A 19688-nucleotide genomic window follows, 5' to 3' on the forward strand; every position below is an offset into this window, starting at 1 on the left:
ACACACTGTAAAAAGTAATCACTGAATCTACTTAAGAAAAGCGAGTAAACATAACTGATTTTTACAAATTTGTTGAATTTACTGAATTACACTCTGTTATGTGAACTTTCAGGTGGATGCAATAGTTAAACTAAGCAACTTTAGTAAACAGTACTTAAGAGCATCTAGTTTGTTGGATTAAAGGTCTAATTTGAGGCAATCAGTTTCCACAGGTTTTACAAGCAAGTTCAACTCATTACTTTTTACAGTGTACTCATAAACATCACAAAACAACTCAATCCGGTGTTTCAACATTTAATCAAACATTGAAATGTGAAGTGCGCTTGTTGCCAATCTGCTGCCGTATGAAAACTGCTGGCTGTGGCAGTGGGATTCACAGTAAGAGAGCTGTATGGCTGTTTAGCCTGCGGTAATTATGTGCTCTTCAGGACTGAAAGGGTCTGTAATAACCTGGCTCTACTGCCACCGCTCAGCTATTAGAGGAGAGAGAGGCAGGCCTGACATTTTCTCTTAGCGTCACAGATCTGCCTCTCACTCACCTTTGGAATGGCAAGCAGGAAGGCTAATTAACAAAGAGGGGTTGAAAGAGCAAGAGGCCTTTGGGTGAATTGAGTCCATATAAGACACTCCAAGGAGATGAGACAGTAAATGGAGGAACTGCAATGAACAGCTAAATTCAGAGCCACCAAAGGACAAATAATAATATGCAATATAAAGCAGAGCGCTCCATTACGCTTTCCTACAGCCACTGCTCATTTAGTATACTCACACTAAACAGTCATAAAACAGTACATTTGTTTTCACACAAAAATGTTAAACAAAAAAACCTTGCACTGTTCTAAAACTTCATTTTAAAAATGAAATAGCTATATTACAATAAAATATATTTATTAAAAAATAAAATAAATGATAAACAACCACATAGTAGCATTTCTGTAGAGCAGCTAATATCTGGCTTTCAGATTCAGTGTTATGACTGAAAGTGCCTCCTCTCTCATGTGCTCTGTTTTTATGGCTGTGGTGGGCGGGCTGTAAAGATTGGAAGATACGTACGGCAGTGATAGATCATTCTGATTACAAAGATGTGCTGTCACTTCAGTCACTGTGTGCCTGCATGTGCACATACACATACTGTTTATGCTAAATGACACAGTCGGTGGCATATGCTGACGCGTGAAAAAATAATATCAGGGTTACTGAACAAGATACAGATGATATAGTACAATGGGATAATGTGCATGCATTGTGTATGTAAGGAAGAGACTGAATTTGTCTTGACTTGCATTGAGCATATGGTGATAAGCTCAAATATCACACACTGAGTCAGAGGAAAAGTGTACGTGTGCATATGGTAGAGAACACATGGGGCTCTGGCAGACTGGTAATGTGTGTCTATAGTACATATGGTGTATGGTGTGTTACCTGGTGTCTGGTAGTTGAGTCTCCTCATTTCTACAGGATCAGACGAGTTGGCCAAAAGACAATCCTTCACTCCACCAGAGTGATCATCTTTCGGTAGGGGGGATGCCCTCTTCCTGTAAGAGCAAAATGGAGTCAGCATGAGTGCTTCTGTTGACACATTCAGACCACGCCAGACCCACTAACAGATTCGAAAGATTTGAAACAGATAAAGACAAATGAAAGAATTTTGAGGGATGGGACAGAGAAATGTGGACATTAGCATCTTCATAAATTTACATCTATTAAACACCTATGTGTCCCGTGTAGACGACTCAATACATGATTTGCGAGAGAGAATTTGATTGGACAAAATTAGACAAAACATTTAGTCCATTTATTATATAATACTATTCAAAAGTTTGGGGTCAGTATTTTATTTTTTTTAATAATAGTATATTAAATCAATGCTGATATTTATATAGTATATAGTTTAGTATATAATATAATATATTATATTTTTGGTTAGTCCTTCTAGAAAGGAAAGACATTTTAAATGCATTAATTTATTATATCTGTATACATGTGTATATCCAAGTTCTTTTTATCAACTTTCAGGAGTATACTAAAGTCAACTACAAGCCACAAAACTCCAAACTTGTTTTCATGGGGTCTTTAAGACAACAAAATAATCAGTCTAAAAATCATGAGCCTCATTTCTTGTTAAAGCTTCACTGCTTTTAGAGCACATTATAACTTCCCTTTAGGAAACGTAGGGGGTCACAGTAATTCGAAATAAAAGCCAAATAGCGTGTTTGTTCAGCGCTTCACTAGATTCTGTTAGCAAGCTCACTAAATATTCAGGGTGCTGCGCTCCTTGTTTGTGGGGAAAACAAGGCGACTAGGTAATTAGCACATCAGCTGGATGGCACAACACCGGTAATTATGCCACTGTAGCACCTGCACTCCTGAGTGCACTCTTCCAGCAGGTAAAGCTGTCGTGTGCGCACACACACACAGATGCAGAACATCTGTTAGTGGAAACCCATCCTCAGACACATGGACACAAATCCCTAACCAAAATGGGAGAGCCAACTGCACGGGAAATTTCACATCTCACTGCACTCAATTTGTAAGGTTCTAAGCACAGTTTTCTAGCTTTCATAAAGCTTGAAGAGCTCAAATGAGGCTGACACCAGCGAGGCGAGCCGCACCGAAGGGTTTTCAGCATATGCTGTTTAACAGAACCGGGTCGTACTGCATCGCTAATCACTAGAGCGCTGGACACCTCTCGTCTTTCTTGTACGTACAGTAAGTCTCAGCACGCTTCAATTATTCAGTTTGGAGTTAATACATATACACCAGAGGCTAAATGGATCCATTTGTAGGGGGTTCAGAATAAATGCAGAGATAAAAATAACAGAAAATGGCCATTTTGCTCTGTGAGAGAGAGTGTATGTGTGTGAGAGAGATATTTCATACATTAGCCAGTAAGAAGGAAGTGAAAAAATGAAACAGAACAGTTCGGTGGAGGGAAATGTCAGCTTTGAAGATGAGAACATTTCTATTTCAGCAGCCGCCGGGCTGGCATTTCCTTTACAATGGGCCATTCAGGGCTCAGGTGAGACAGCAGAAAGGCTGACTGCACACACTCAGTCTGAGTGACCTTCAGGAGGAGGTGAAGGATCAACACGAACAGAATCAACACAGCACAGCAAACATCTCCAAAAATAAATCACGATCACAACAGCAAGCATGCACCACTGTAACGACGTAAACCCAAAGGACCGGAGCTTTTCAAGGACAGCAGGGTGTGAGGGTGAACTACTGTCAATCTCTGTGCAGAAAGGCAATTTCAGCAAACATCTTGTTTTGGATGAACCGAACGGATAGTCATTCAAAACAACATGCTAATGAACAGTAACGTGTGCGGCCACACCTGCAAACCCTACAGCCTGTGAAGAGCGAGACAGATGACACTTCTGAAATGAAAACTGACAGAAAGACACCTGGCCATGATCTGAAGGTACCTACCTCTCCTGTTTGCTGCATTTGTACGGAGCGGAGGAAGGAAGAGACACGTGATTAGTGGCTGTCAGACACGCAGGCCACACCTGCAAACCCTACAGCCTGTGAAGAGTGAGACAGATGACACTTCTGAAATGAAAACTGTGACAGAAAGACACCTGGCCATGATCTGAAGGTACCTACCTCTCCTGTTTGCTGCATTTGTACGGAGCGGAGGAAGGAAGAGACACGTGATTAGTGGCTGTCAGACACGCAGAGACTCAAGTGAGTTGTGCTGCTAACCTTGCGTTTCAAAAACGTCTTGCTGAAATCTGACTTTGTGTTTGAAGACGGTGATTTAAAAAGAGGAAATTAATGAATACTTATATAAAATGACTGACTGACACAACACTAGCCTTTGCTTTAGCTAATGAATATTAAGTAGGTGATCTGCCCACATTCAGGGACATAATAAAAATAATGTTGAAAACTCAGTTTATATAACATTACGTATAATCAACAGTTTAGATTTATATGCAAACACATAATTATAGGTGTACACAATATATATCAGATTTTATTTTTTAACTTTTTTTTCATTATTTATTATTGTGTTGAAAACCTTGTCAACAATTCTCTCTTTTAGTCTTGCTCATATAACATGACATATTATCCACTGCTTTAATTTATATACAAACTCATGTTGATTATTGGTAGATATCATTTATTTAATCCCCTATTTTTACGTTTAGATCTCAAAATGAATATTTTACATACTGTACATTATAATGTTGTGATGCCTAAATTCGCTTGTAGCATTTAAAATGACAGATTTTGGTAGAGAATTTAGTATAGAATTTTACAACAAGCTTCAGCAGAAATATAAATTTTGTGCATCCCTATTCCCTATATAGTTAAATGTTAATTTAAGCAAAAAAAGAAACTGATTCTGTCAAAAAGGCTAATACGTCTAATTTGTGATCAGATTTTCAAAAATCTATTGGCAAGTTGTGCAGAATTAGAGCATCCAGTGGTAGGAATTCCTGTTAGCAACAAAAAATACAATACAGCTACTTGTGACCTCCAGCGACAACATGACTGTCAGAGTGAAAGGGAGAGAGAAAGTTAAGGCTAGCAGCGAAAGGCCAGTTATCAGTTCTGCAGGAGTACAATAGCAGAGCTACTAGCTGGACTATCTGGCTCGCAGCGGTGGGCAGTGGAAGATGACAGCTTTTAGAATAGCATCAGCAGGGTGTGGCAGCACAGCCACATAACCGCTTGCCTGCCGAGACGAAAGCTGATGCTGCCATTTCGCTGCTGCATCTTCGCTCGGGAACGGCCTCAATTTGAGTCACTGCAAAGCTAAAAGAGTCCTGCACCATCAGGGGGGCTGATATGGTGGATTTGTGTTGAAAGCGAGAAAATCAGAGCAAAACAAATGCAAGGTTTGCTCTGAAGTAAGGGCTTTTACCAAGATGGGCTGGAGGGAGTATTAGTCAGTACTGTATCAGCATTGTGAATGGGACCACCGGGTCACGCCGCAAGCTACATGTCTGCATTATTCGGCTGAGTCAAGATGTCATTATGAATAATGTTCTCTCCGCGGAAAAGCTAGCTAAAATTAGCCACATCTTGTTCCGTGTACAAAGCATCCAAGGCATGAGACCTTCAAAGAGGCTGATATTTGTCTCCATCACACCTAGTAAACTTTGAGATGATCTCTGAGATAAAAAAAGGTGGGCACACTTCACACCCCCCTCAACAAAATGGAAAACTAGGTCCGACAATTAATATAATATAGAAATAATAACATGAAATGCTGATTAATTAATCTAATTAATCACTACTAATTGAGAAACACACCAAATGAAGATAATTCAAAATACATTCTATATCTAATACTTTCATGAGTGAAATCCAGTCATTACAATAGGAATTTCGTGTGAGGGTGAAAAAGTTCCCCACAAAGATTTCGCAACAAGTTAATTTGTGGCATTGACCAAGAGAAAGCAGCTTGCTTGAAAGTGACATGTGAGCTGTGCTTCATATATCACTACACTATTGATTGAATACATCTTTTGCACTGGCAGCTCTGTTGAATGGTAAAGCTACAGTGCACCTCACTGCAGCTGGCAGGAAAGAGTGATGGGAAAACTCTTGCTCACCTCTTGAAGAGCAGGATGGCGATGACTATGATGATGATGAGCACTACGGCAAGAACGGGGCCCATAACCCAGAGCATCTCAGGCTGGTCCACACTGGGCTGCATAAGGTTTTTATCCTGCACGATGATGGGGTCCGAGTATGGGCTGGCCGAGAAGGTCCGCTACAGAGAGAGAAAGTCTGAGTTAGTCCACAGAGAGTCTAATAAGTTACACAATAAATATGGCTGGAAAAAAATCCAATGAGAGCTTGTGTATAAATAACCCTTATATTCCTATATCCTTTGCTCTAGGCAGCATTGATTTGATCAAAAATACAGTAAAAACAGTAATATTGTGAAATATATATATATGATGTTTTCAGTTCTGGAAATGACAATGTTAAAATTCCCCCCAATTTCAGGTTTTCCAGGAATGTTTTAACTTCAACTACTTAAATTAAAATAAAAATTGCACATAGCACATCCTCACATCTGTCTCCATGTCAGGCTAGGTTTCCGTTAATAAGGTTCCTCTTAACCCCTGCCATACACACATTCACCTTTGATTAGCATAAGTCAAACCTCTGAGAACATGTGATTACCTTCCATGTAGAGGAAGATGCACACAAAAAAAGAAGAATTTGTGTGAGAAGAACATAGAGGGAGAGGACCTATGCACCCCTCTCTCTCTCTCTTTCTCTCTCTCTTCTCTCTGTGGCTTTGATAAATGGAAGCTGAGGAGAGGAATCAAATCCTCTTCATTAGTGCTCAAACCATGGTGATAGTGAGCTGGCTGGAGGCAGGGAGGGAGTGACAGGAAGAAAAAAGAGCCAGTGTGAAGGGACATAAATGAGACATCTCCCCGCTGTGCCCTCTTCCATGCACGCGCCATGGGACAGCTTCGAATTTTGCCTCACAAACCGCCTGTGCTAAAAAAAGAAACAAGGAAAAAGAATGAAGGAAAGGAAGGAAGGTGAGGAAAGATGGGCTTGTCACTACCACTCCCTTTGTCTGCGTTGGGAGAGGCCATCCATGTGGACACTATTTCCCTGAGGGCCAAACCCCTTTGCCTTCCTCTTTCTTTATCTCTCTTCCTCTCGCTCCATCCCGTCACACAGAGCGGGACGCCATAATCTGGATCACTTGCTCAGCTCAGCTTGACACGTCTAAGAGCGCACAGATATTAATTGAAGAGATAAGCAGGATATTAGCTGGAGGAGAGTCATGAAGTCGTTGTGTTATCGCCACTGCTCTCATTGGTAACGTGGTGCTTTATGTGAGCGCAGGTGGTTATGTGTGTGCGATGCGATGTACTGGAAATATACATTTCACTGCATAATTGTGGCTTCTCTTTAGCAACCCTGCTGGAAAAAACAGGTCAACAGCTCAAGCTAGGTTTTGGAACCTCTTTTTTTTGCAGGTAAATAGTTGGCTACCAGCTTTAACCAACTTGATTTAGCAGGTTTTTATTAGGTTTGTCAACTACCAGTCCAGTTGATCAACCCAGTTAAACCATGTAAAACCAGCCACCACCTTTTGTGTACAATCATGTAGAGCAGGATTCTGGACCAATGAGAGTTCTCCGTGGGCGGGCTTACACAGAAAAACAACTCAAAAACAGAAATCAAGTAACTAACAGAATGTCTTATTATTAGCTGACGTCACGGTCAGTTAGGGCAAAAATTTAGATTCTTATGGAAGAGATTTCAATGCTTCTTACAGCATCTCAGCTGGTTAGGAAACTAAGTTAAGCTGGTTTTACTAGGGTAAAGAAGATCATTTCACCATATCAGGGCAAATCTCAGGCCTAGGCCATAAAAAAAAAGAAGAAAAAAAAAGATTGTAAAACATACAATTTTTTTAAAAATCTAAATAAATAAGAAAATAAATGAATAACAAAAAACAATGGCAATTTCTAAATAAACTATTATTTTTCTCTCTATTTTGTCATTTATACTTCTGTTCTGCTCCAGCTTCTGGTTTAACCCCAAAGCTCTGCACTGCAGTACTGTGAATATTGTTGGTTCACTTATGATAAATTGCTTGTGATTTTCCTCATTTGTGAGTCGCTTTGGATAAAAGCTTCTGTTGAATGACGAAATATAAATGTTAAATGTACAATTAGCCACATTACTGTATTACATTAATGAGAATGACATTTTTCACATTACAGTAATGAGAATTTGAACATAAAATGCCAATTTTAATGGCCCTAAAAAAAGGCCTCTTTATGTGTAATAAAACATGAGCTAGACATTTCTTTATGAGATTTAAAGGGATTCAAAAATCTTGTTGTTATTCATTTTCAATGCGTTTTCTACTGATGCTTCAGAGGTGAATGAAAAGACAGCACTCTGCTTCCTCTGGAGCTTTAACACAATTTGAGTACGATGTGTTAAAGGCAGTTAACTCTCACTAATGTGTTTCATATTTCCGACAGACAAGTAGAAAAAAAAAGAAAAAAAAAAGCAGAATTCTAACTAACGCAAAATCCATTGAGCGGATAAGGATGGGCATGCATCCTCAGGCAAAAGAGAAACGGTTAACGACAACATCTCAGCGCTGGGGTCTCAGTGCGGGTATTCTGCTAATGTAAACACTTTATCTGGTAGAAACAGCTCGGCTGCCACAGGCCCTCCTTCCTAACTCCACCAGCCAGCTGACACTCTCTCTTTCACCCTTCCGCTTGGTTCTGCGTTTTTCTTATGCTTCTTTCTTTAAAAGTTCACTGTTCTCTAATGCTCCTTTTCCTCTGAATATCTCTCTTCTTTTTTAACCTGCCAAAGTGCTGCCTCTTGCTCCCATTTAATATAACATCTTAAGCTTTCTTGTCTGCACTTGTATAAACAGATTCTGTTTACACATTCGATCTATCATCCGATTTCACACTCCTCTGGGCTTGTGTATGTACCACGACGAGTGATGCTTGTACAAAGCTAATATTCAGTGCTGAAGAAGAGCAGATGATGACTGTTAAAAGCTATTATCAACTCCTTATGCCAAATGAATAAATAAATAAATAATTAAAACTTAAAAAATAAAATTCAAGCAAGTTCAGTTTCACATGCTGAAAGTCGATGGTAATATTAAGTATTATTTAAAATTAAAACATAAGTATTATTTTTAAAATATATGTACTATTAATATAGATATAAAAATATATTGTAGATATAAAAAGATCTTGTATATATTTTTAATATATACAAAAATATATATAATCTTAAATATATTCATTTCAGATTGTTATATTATCTTTTTTTTTTATTTAGATTACTGAATAGCATTTGGTCACACTGTATTTTGTCAATTTTGTGATTAATTGGAAAAGCACTATTTTTTACTTTACTTGGCAACTTGAAAGGTTGACAGAGTTAAGGAAGGGGAAGCAGGGCCTTTGAAGTGCTGAGTGAGAAAGTTGTCCTTCCTCTTCTCATAAAAGCTGACAGACTAACGCCTAAGCTTTAGGGATACTTAAGAGTCAGCTTCAAGGGAATCAGGACAGGCCCTGCCACGCAAATCCATTCTCCTGCTCTTTCCACAGAGCCGAGATGAAGGAGCTCAAAGTGCCAAACACTGCTGACGCCATCATGAGAGGAAATTATGAATATTTATCCAACTGGTCCTCTGGAGGTCTGGGCTATAAGTTTCAGTGATGATTTTTTTCAGGGCTGTGAGGGCACCGCGTTCGAATTTTTGATTTGTTAGAGAAGCAGATGGAAAAACGGAGCTGAGGGAACCGGCGAGGCGTTTAAGCTAATGCTTGTTCGACAAACAAAGCTTATTGAGCTTTGCTGCTTATTAGGACAAAGCTTTGGTAAGACTCACAGAATAACCGCTTGTCTGCCTGCAACTCAAGCTGAAATTTTCTGAGAAGCTGAAAGGACGAAGATAAAAGACACTAAACGTACAAATGAACATGTGGGGCTCGCACATAGTTCGACCAAATTATAAACCGTAGTACCTGCTTCTCATTGGCAGTAACAGGGTATTGGTCCTTGAGTTCAGCCATGACAAAGCACTGGTAGTGTTGGTTGTTAGGAAGGGGACGGTTGTAGAAGCCGTTGTATGTCTTTTTGTCTCCCAAGGTGAAGGTGTCTGGGAGGGAGGGCAGCTTTGCGGCGATGTACGGCCTAACAGTGTCCGTGTGACGTCGTCTATTTCTTTATGAGATTTAAAGGGATTCAAAAATCTTGTTGTTATTCATTTTCAATGCGTTTTCTACTGATGCTTCAGAGGTGAATGAAAAGACAGCACTCTGCTTCCTCTGGAGCTTTAACACAATTTGAGTACGATGTGTTAAAGGCAGTTAACTCTCACTAATGTGTTTCATATTTCCGACAGACAAGTAGAAAAAAAAAGAAAAAAAAAAGCAGAATTCTAACTAACGCAAAATCCATTGAGCGGATAAGGATGGGCATGCATCCTCAGGCAAAAGAGAAACGGTTAACGACAACATCTCAGCGCTGGGGTCTCAGTGCGGGTATTCTGCTAATGTAAACACTTTATCTGGTAGAAACAGCTCGGCTGCCACAGGCCCTCCTTCCTAACTCCACCAGCCAGCTGACACTCTCTCTTTCAACCTTCCTCTTGGTTCTGCGTTTTTCTTATGCTTCTTTCTTTAAAAGTTCACTGTTCTCTAATGCTCCTTTTCCTCTGAACATCTCTCTTCTTTTTTAACCTACCAAAGTGCTGCCTCTTGCTCCCATTTAATATAACATCTTAAGCTTTCTTGTCTGCACTTGTATAAACAGATTCTGTTTACACATTCGATCTATCATCCGATTTCACACTCCTCTGGGCTTGTGTATGTACCACGACGAGTGATGCTTGTACAAAGCTAATATTCAGTGCTGAAGAAGAGCAGATGATGACTGTTAAAAGCTATTATCAACTCCTTATGCCAAATGAATAAATAAATAAATAATTAAAACTTAAAAAATAAAATTCAAGCAAGTTCAGTTTCACATGCTGAAAGTCGATGGTAATATTAAGTATTATTTAAAATTAAAACATAAGTATTATTTTTAAAATATATGTACTATTAATATAGATATAAAAATATATTGTAGATATAAAAAGATCTTGTATATATTTTTAATATATACAAAAATATATATAATCTTAAATATATTCATTTCAGATTGTTATATTATCTTTTTTTTTTATTTAGATTACTGAATAGCATTTGGTCACACTGTATTTTGTCAATTTTGTGATTAATTGGAAAAGCACTATTTTTTACTTTACTTGGCAACTTGAAAGGTTGACAGAGTTAAGGAAGGGGAAGCAGGGCCTTTGAAGTGCTGAGTGAGAAAGTTGTCCTTCCTCTTCTCATAAAAGCTGACAGACTAATGCCTAAGCTTTAGGGATACTTAAGAGTCAGCTTCAAGGGAATCAGGACAGGCCCTGCCACGCAAATCCATTCTCCTGCTCTTTCCACAGAGCCGAGATGAAGGAGCTCAAAGTGCCAAACACTGCTGACGCCATCATGAGAGGAAATTATGAATATTTATCCAACTGGTCCTCTGGAGGTCTGGGCTATAAGTTTCAGTGATGATTTTTTTCAGGGCTGTGAGGGCACCGCGTTCGAATTTTTGATTTGTTAGAGAAGCAGATGGAAAAACGGAGCTGAGGGAACCGGCGAGGCGTTTAAGCTAATGCTTGTTCGACAAACAAAGCTTATTGAGCTTTGCTGCTTATTAGGACAAAGCTTTGGTAAGACTCACAGAATAACCGCTTGTCTGCCTGCAACTCAAGCTGAAATTTTCTGAGAAGCTGAAAGGACGAAGATAAAAGACACTAAACGTACAAATGAACATGTGGGGCTCGCACATAGTTCGACCAAATTATAAACCGTAGTACCTGCTTCTCATTGGCAGTAACAGGGTATTGGTCCTTGAGTTCAGCCATGACAAAGCACTGGTAGTGTTGGTTGTTAGGAAGGGGACGGTTGTAGAAGCCGTTGTATGTCTTTTTGTCTCCCAAGGTGAAGGTGTCTGGGAGGGAGGGCAGCTTTGCGGCGATGTACGGCCTAACAGTGTCCGTGTGACGTCGTCTCCTGAGCAGAGCTCCCTCACTAGACTCCAAGAGCTGAGGAAGCGATCAGAAAGAGATGAATTAGTGCAGGACAACAGACATAAACACCACAGGTTCACAGTGTTATTTGGAAAAGTAATGCTTAGTTTGTTAATAACTTTCATTTGAATTGCCTGTAAATATAAAAGTATTTATTATACAGAAACTGTACAAATTATTAAATGGTCTATTATTAATATATTTACAGGGGTATAAGCCAGCAACAACAAAAACAAACTTTCAGTCTTTTAACCAATGAACTTTAATGACTCCCTTCCTAAAACGCAAAAAATAGCTATATATAGTCATGTATACAGACACATTTATACTAAGAAAAATATTATAAATGTGTATGAAATAATATGAAATGTATTTCCTTTTATATTTAACTGGAAACTGGACTATCTTTAGCAATAAATCAGCATTTTAGAATGATTTCTGAATGACCATGTGACACTGAAGACTGGAGGAATGTTTGCTGACAATTCAGCTTTCCCATCACAGTAATAAATTACTATTTTCAAAAGGTTTACAGGCCTAGAAATCACATTTTTAAAATTCCGATATTCCCAGGTTTTCCATTACCCTGGTAATTCTGCTAATAGTAAAAAAATAAAAAAAACAGGAATGACTCACCTCATCCAGCTCCATCTCGTCGGGATTAACCCACTTACGAGATGATGTAAGAGACACGGGCATGACCACAATGTAGTACCACCTGTACAGAAAACAACGATATTAGCATATACACCTTTACGACTCTCGACTGCACTACAGAAGCTTGCACAAGCGTCAATATTTACTGTATACCAGAAAAGGTTGTAGATTGTAGCTGGTGGGAATTGAAAGCGGCCCATTCCAGGTGTGTGAGCATGTAGAAAAACTGATGACTTGCTTTCTGGGTAATAGCTCCAGTTAATCATCTCAACGCTACTGGTTTTAAATAATCAGCTCTATCTTTCAGAGCGCGAGTGAATGGAACACTCAGAATGAGCTGTCAGGTGATCCGGACAAGCATAACTTTAGGAGAGTGGCATTCAGCTGCTCATAATAAGACTGGGGCCGAGGCTTTAATTTGGCTGGTGTCTGATATGAGAGGCATTTTCAAAATCAGCTCCAAGAAAAACTCTCTCGGTGCTTCAGAGCTCCGCCATTACTGGAGAACGAAGCGCTGTATCTGACACGAAATCCCACATTAATCAGTGCTACTCCAAATGCCAATCTTCTCCAAGACTTTCTCATCCTCAACACTCTGGTAATCTTTTTACCAATCAAAAAGGCACTCTGGAGCACAGCCCTGTTCTCCTCCTGGGATTGGCAACAAGCTTTTTTTTTTTTGACCACAGTGCACCAGCTCTGATTTTGTCAAAGGCCAAGACGTCAGAGAAGAAATCTCCCAGCTTGCGGTTCAGTCGCAAATTAGTTAATTTTTTTTAGGGAACGTAATTGGCTGTGGAAAATCGTGACTCACAAACAACATGCTCCTCTCAAAGGACAAAAACAATCTCCACTTTTCTTCCATTACCTCCTCATTCATGAAAAATTAAGTGTTGAAAATTATATATAAACATAAGTGGCCTTTCTCATGCATAAATTATGATGACATTTAAGTGGTACGATAACTGAAGGGCCTCCACCCATCACCAGGAGCTCCTGTGAAGAGCACTCAGCTGTAATGATGGGCTTTCTGTGGCAAGAACATCAGAAACGGAGCAGCGTGTCTGTTTTCTACGATGTGTTCATATCCTCCATCACGACAGGCTGCACTCTAAGTGGGCTCAAACCAAGACTTTCACATATATCTTCCCTTCAGCTAAGATAGAAAACAGCCTGTCTGCCGGCACATTCTCCGCTATTGATTTCTACACGTTCCATCACAGCTCATTCTTCAGCGCACAGCTTGTTGGAGAATGAAGTGAAAACATGCCGATGTCACTTGAGCCTGACAATGACCTTCTGGTGGTTGGAAAAAATCTGGCACTTTTCAGGAGAAGGTCAAAAGTAAAGCTGAATACAGTAGGATGACGTTACTTTGGGTTTAAAAAGCAGCTGGAATCTGCAGCGTTGGCAGGATGGCTGTTTGTCATTGACCCGAATGGGGCTGCAGGCATTACTTTGGGCAGCGTCACTGTATCCGAATGGATTTATGAGGTTTAAATAGAGGGGAAGGAGTTGAGCACAACAGTAAGATGATAACTATATCAAATCAGCTAATTCTTTGACAAAAGAGAACTCTTTATGCACATATTCAAATTCTGCTAAAAGCTATTCCTGAATTACTTATGCTGTTTTATACAAATATCCCATTTTCTTTGCATGCCTATATAAACTATACTATGAATGAATGAATGAATGAATCAATCAATGAATCAATCAATGAATCAATCAATCAATCAATCCTATCTTTTTTCATCTTATTTTCTCACCAACTAAAAGCATAACCCATTTTGTTTGTCTGATTACTAGAGTACTAACCTGACAGGAGCTGTGGTGGGCACTTTGGGCAGGTTGATGGTGAGTTTGCCATTGCTGGTCTGGTCTGCTGTGTACAGGACAGGTTTAGTTTTGAACAGGTCAGGTGCGGTATGCATGCCTATATAAACTATACTACGAATGAATGAATGAATGAATGAATCAATGAATCAATCAATGAATCAATCCTATCTTTTTTCATCTTATTTTCTCACCAACTAAAAGCATAACCCATTTTGTTTGTCTGATTACTAGAGTACTAACCTGACAGGAGCTGTGGTGGGCACTTTGGGCAGGTTGATGGTGAGTTTGCCATTGCTGGTCTGGTCTGCTGTGTACAGGACAGGTTTAGTTTTGAACAGGTCAGGTGCGGTACGAATAGAGACCTGCTGCTGCAGGCCACCAGCACTGTTTCCCCGGCTCATCAGCACGAAGGAATAATTAGTGTCTGGCTGCAGTCGTGTGATCAGCTTCCTCTTGAGGTTGCCCTGGACTTCCACACTCTGCTGGTTATAGAGGATCTGCAGGAGGGAGAGGTTCAATTTCACTCAGTTGCACAGCTCACTAAATCTAATTTTTATTTAGTTTAATTTAAACAAAGAACTTGATTGCATAAACAGCCTTTTCCCCACGCAGCTGCTTTTAGCGATGGAAACCGTGTGCTGTTTTCTGGGCTTGGCCCATCAGGACATTACTGTTATGGTTTTATACCAGTAGCTGACATGCAGAGATGCCACACAGACAGTCTGTCAAGTTCACTGTAGGCCAGAGACCGTTCTGACAGACTTTCCACACTGTTTCTGCATACTGACCAATACTGTGACTTGCAATTTTGCTAAACCACATGTGAATTTACAGAATCAGCACTTAAAACCTAATAGGTAAGATTACATTCACATCTGTCACAGTCTAATCATTTTGTATGGGATTTAGACAATTATACAGCTAACTCCCAAGTGCAAGCCTATAAAAAGGGTATAAAAACAAACAAATGCTTGTGAAGAATATATTTTAATACAAGGAACTTTTTGTCTATGTTCGTTAATGGGGTCTTACCTTAAAAGGCACTTGGGATTTGTAATTTTCTGGCACCTCCCAGGTGAGAAGGACAGAGGTTTTCATCACAGCTTTGACACCAAAACTTGTGGCAAATGCTATTGGACAGAGAACAGGGATTTCATGAGCATATATATAGAGCATAGGGTTTGAATTACGTATAAGGTAACATTTAAAACAACACTGATCTCTTGTTGTGTGAAATTACTGACACTGCAATAAAGTGCTTATAATATCTTGTACTTACATAATTTTTAATAAAGAAAGAAATACAGCCCCGTCTGAATACTGCCTATAAAAGCTGTTCTGTACAATGGAAAATCAGCTTATTTGTTGAGAAAAATATGAAGAAATAGTGCTATAATAAAATAGTGCTATACCTCCTCCGACAGGAAGCTTCAAACTTATTTTTTAAAACGTATTAGTTTTATTTTAGTATTATTTATATATTATTATAGTATTTATTAATATTTTGAATGATCTGTTTTATTTTTATATTTTATAGTTTTCTTTTTCATTGTAGTTTGTCTTTTTTCTAAATATTTCAATATAATAATTTTTTAACTTTAATAAAGTTTTTGTTTGAGTAAATATAGTACTTCAACTTATTTCAGGTAGTTGCCAAAGCAACATTTCTAAATTTTTCAAAAAAATTTCAATCATTTTTTTATCTAATATTTATATTTAATTTTATTTAAGCTTTATTTTAATTATCGAAAACTATTTTTAATAACTTTAGTTTTTAGCATTACGTTCTTTCAGTTCAGTTCTTTTCAGAAGTTGAATGTTAACGTGAATGTTAAGTAAAAAAAAACAAAGGCAGGATTTTTCCATTTGCCTTAAAAACCACCCAATGTGAAGATAACTGGACTTTTTCATAGTGCACATTCATCACAGTGTTAGCATGACAAAATTAACTACGTTATGTCAACCGTGTGTTATTGCAGAAAAATAATAACATTTGTTGGTTATCTGGTGATTTTGTTTGTGAACAACAGTGGACAGTGGATTTCAAATGTGTTAAGACAGAAATTAACATGTTCCGGTGTTATTTTTTGGACCCAATCTTTCAAGCAACATGAACAGGTGTGTAGTATGTGGGCCTTCATGCACCGTATACACTATATCATTAAATAAAGTGTATAAGGTGCATTATACTGTAATTATGTTACAGTGCATTGCAATTATCTGTGGATTGACACAGTAATAAATTACACTTCAGAGCATTTCTGCATCTGTTTAAGAGATTTAACGTAAGCCATGCAGTCTAAACACAAACCCGGTGATGTAGACATGGTCCTGCTCTGGATACTAGGACTTATGGGACCCCCTCCCTTGCTGGTGAAGGCTTGCACACGGATATCATAGGTGGTGTCTGGCCGAAGCCCCTGGATGGTCATCTGAGTGTCAGATGTGCGATTGGTGCCGTTCTGTATGTTGTTGATGTCACGGTACATCACTAGATATTGTGTGATCCGGCCGTTGCGTTCAGAGAGGGCCGGGGGGTCCCAGGCAAGGCGGGTGGTGGAGGTGGTCAGGCCCACGACACGTAGGTTGAGGGGAAACCCACTTGGCACGTCCTCCGGTGTGCTGATCTCTTTTACATACTCCTCTCCAGCTCCCGCCCGGTTTCTGGCACTCAGCTGGAAGGTGTAGGTGGCGCCCTTGTGCAGTTCTGTGGCGGTGTGGTGGTTGTCGTTGCGTGCGAACTCACGGACTTCATAGTTTTCATCCTCCACACGCTTGTACCGTAGTCGGTAGCCAATCAGCTCACCCACCATGTCCTTAGGAGGCTGCCACTGGATGAGGGCCGTGTTGCCAATGGTGGTGCTGATGATCATGGTGGGTTTCCCAGGCACTGCGGGGGCAGAGTGAGAATATGAAAAGGCATTGTTAAAAAGAGCATTATTTACACGACCACTAACACCACATGCCACCATAAATAACCTGCCTTAAAAGTGTGTTTCCTCTTTTATTTGATCTGGACTGTCTAAAACATCCTCTTATTCTGGCATTACAGACCACCTATTTATGGCAAGTAGTCTTCATCAAAGAATTCTGAAAATCATCAAATAATTCTGAAAAAAAAAAAGCTTTATGGTTTCTACAATAATATTATCTGCTTGATAATAAGTATTATGTAAATATTAAGCACAACTATTTTTCAACATTGCTAATATGAAATGTTGCTTGATCAGCAAATCAGCATATTAGAATGATTCTGAAGGATCATGTGACACTGAATACTGGTGTAATGGCTGCTGAAAATTCACAGGAATAAACTGATATATTACAATACACAAAATCTACCACAAACTTTTAATGACGTATAACTACAATGACTTATAAATGTTCTTTCATACTGACCTTAAAGGGGTCCTATTATGCTCTTTTACAAAGTCTTGATTTTGTTTTGGGGGTGTACTAGAACAGGCTCTCATACTAGGTTGTTCGAAAAACACATTATTTTTTCACATATTTTACATTATTACAACACCTCTCTCCCCAGTCTGGCATGAACGGCTGGATTAGTTCCTGTACCAAATGAAGGCCCGCCTTCTGAAATACGAAATGTGCTGTGATTGGTTAGCTGGGCCAGTGTGTGTTGTGATTGGCACCACTCGGCGCCTGGTCGGGAAATATCATGCCCCTTACCATAGCCGCCTGCAAGCTTCAGTGTAAATATTGCGTCAAAATCAAATCAATTTGAGCGCGATTTAAACCCGGATGATTGTAGCCACTCTAAGTTCGTCTGCCTTGGGAAAGCTAGCGTGTCTACGACATAGTGATAACACTCGTTGCCTTCTCTAGTGCAGCTCAACCAGGTCTCGTCCTATTCGTCGATATTTGTGATATCACAAATCCCGGAAAATATGCGTTGTAGTCCAAACAAGTCGTTTGTTGTAGTTTTTGAAAAGTGATTTCAGTTAAATAAAATATCTCCTTTTGAAGTGGACTTTGAGCTTTGTAACTTTGCAGATCTTTTTTATGCTCAAACAGCAACATTACAGACTAACTAAAGTTGAAAAAGTGAAAAAGCATAATAGCACCCCTTTAAATCTATATTTATAATGTTTAATAATAATAAAAAGTGAAGACCCTTCCATCTATTTTATCCTTTGAGTGAAGAAATGTCTTGGAAAAGCTGCTTTTGATTAAATGTCACCAGCCATTCGACAATGAATTGTCACTGAAAACCTTGATAAACGCATTCATATTTTAAAATTTCATCTGTAATGTGATGTATTTGTAGGTAAATCAGGACATTCAGTAGAATATAGCATTTTGTGCGACCAGTTGAGAAGAAAAGATACACCAGATGTCAAGCAAGATTTAAAATAGTTTTTCTTAGGAACAATGTACAATGAATCAATAAATCAATGAATAAGACCAGAAACATGCATTAGAAAATAAACAGGGTGAATTCAGAATGTGAATTAAAAGCGAATTCCTACCTGCTCCGGTGGTGGTGATGACTTTGGCTTTGCTGCGTGCCCCATCACCCTTGGTTGTGTATGCTGCCACGGTAACGGAGTAAGAGGTCTCAGAGTGAAGTCCAGTGATCACAGCCTCCTGTGAAACAGAAACAGCATGATCCCTAAGATGCCAAGACAGCTTTATCTAGAGACGCCCTCATGCCATCCCCACTGGCAGACACTGATCATAAACCCTCCAATAAACCACACACACCCCAATGCTTAACCATTTCCAACCTCCCTTTTAAAACCGTATTTATGACATATTTTTTATTTCATTTTGCACATTCAAACAAGAACTCTGAAAGGCTTCGAAAAGCTCTATAGAAGCTCTTCCAAGCCACAAAGAGAAGAACCAAAGCTGCCCAACCATGGGTGTCAATGTTCTTGCTTTACACTAGTGACAGCAAATTATTTTTTAACAAGCCAGCTGAAAAACTGTCAGTAATTAGTTTGTAATTATATATTTGGTCACACTTTATATTAGGTGGCCTTAACTACTATGTACTTGCATCAAAAAATAAGTACAATGTACTTATTGTGGTCATATTGTATTGCAAAACACTTTTGCTGCTATTGAGGTGGGATACGGGTAAGGTTAGGCACAGGTTTGGTGGTATGGGTAGGTTTAAGGGCGGGTTAAGGTGTAAGGGATGGGTCAACAGTGTAATTACAAATGTAAGTACATAAATTAATTACAGATGTAATTACATGCAGGTATTTTAAAAATATAAGTACAATGTAAAAACATGTATGTAAACAATAAGTGCATTGTACCAAATGATTAATTTAAATGTAAGTACACAGTAGTTAAGGCCACCTAATATAACATGGGACCATATATTTTTCATTTTTTGAAAACCTTCAAAGATTTTTGTTGGTCAAATTAGTTTGCAAACTACTGTAAATAATAACTGGTGTATAGAAGAGCAATGACATATCTGGTTGACAGCAACAGATAACCTGTGTGAGCATTTGAACAAACGCACAAACCAAAGGAAAAAAAGAGCCAAACATAGCACACGCAAGCACCTGTAGGAACACGAACACACACACACGCA

The 19688-nt window shown here is 39.0% G+C and overlaps 1 protein-coding gene across 1 annotated transcript in view; it reads right to left on the minus strand.

Moving 5' to 3' along the window:
- The window catches only part of LOC107684933 (receptor-type tyrosine-protein phosphatase F-like), a 102027-nt gene that overhangs the window by 22250 nt on the left and 60089 nt on the right, over positions 1 to 19688 (minus strand). The window contains exons 12-20 of the mRNA XM_016481319.1: positions 18607 to 18724; positions 16431 to 17009; positions 15152 to 15249; positions 14360 to 14616; positions 12260 to 12341; positions 11411 to 11638; positions 5571 to 5731; positions 3610 to 3621; positions 1423 to 1535 (exon numbers count right to left, since the gene is read on the minus strand). Coding sequence (XP_016336805.1) covers positions 1423 to 1535; positions 3610 to 3621; positions 5571 to 5731; positions 11411 to 11638; positions 12260 to 12341; positions 14360 to 14616; positions 15152 to 15249; positions 16431 to 17009; positions 18607 to 18724 — 1648 coding nt within the window. The remainder of the gene's footprint in view (positions 1 to 1422; positions 1536 to 3609; positions 3622 to 5570; positions 5732 to 11410; positions 11639 to 12259; positions 12342 to 14359; positions 14617 to 15151; positions 15250 to 16430; positions 17010 to 18606; positions 18725 to 19688) is intronic.

The sequence above is a fragment of the Sinocyclocheilus anshuiensis genome, unplaced genomic scaffold (assembly GCF_001515605.1).
Source record: "Sinocyclocheilus anshuiensis isolate Anshui unplaced genomic scaffold, SAMN03320099.WGS_v1.1 scaffold673, whole genome shotgun sequence".
Lineage (NCBI taxonomy): Eukaryota > Metazoa > Chordata > Actinopteri > Cypriniformes > Cyprinidae > Sinocyclocheilus > Sinocyclocheilus anshuiensis.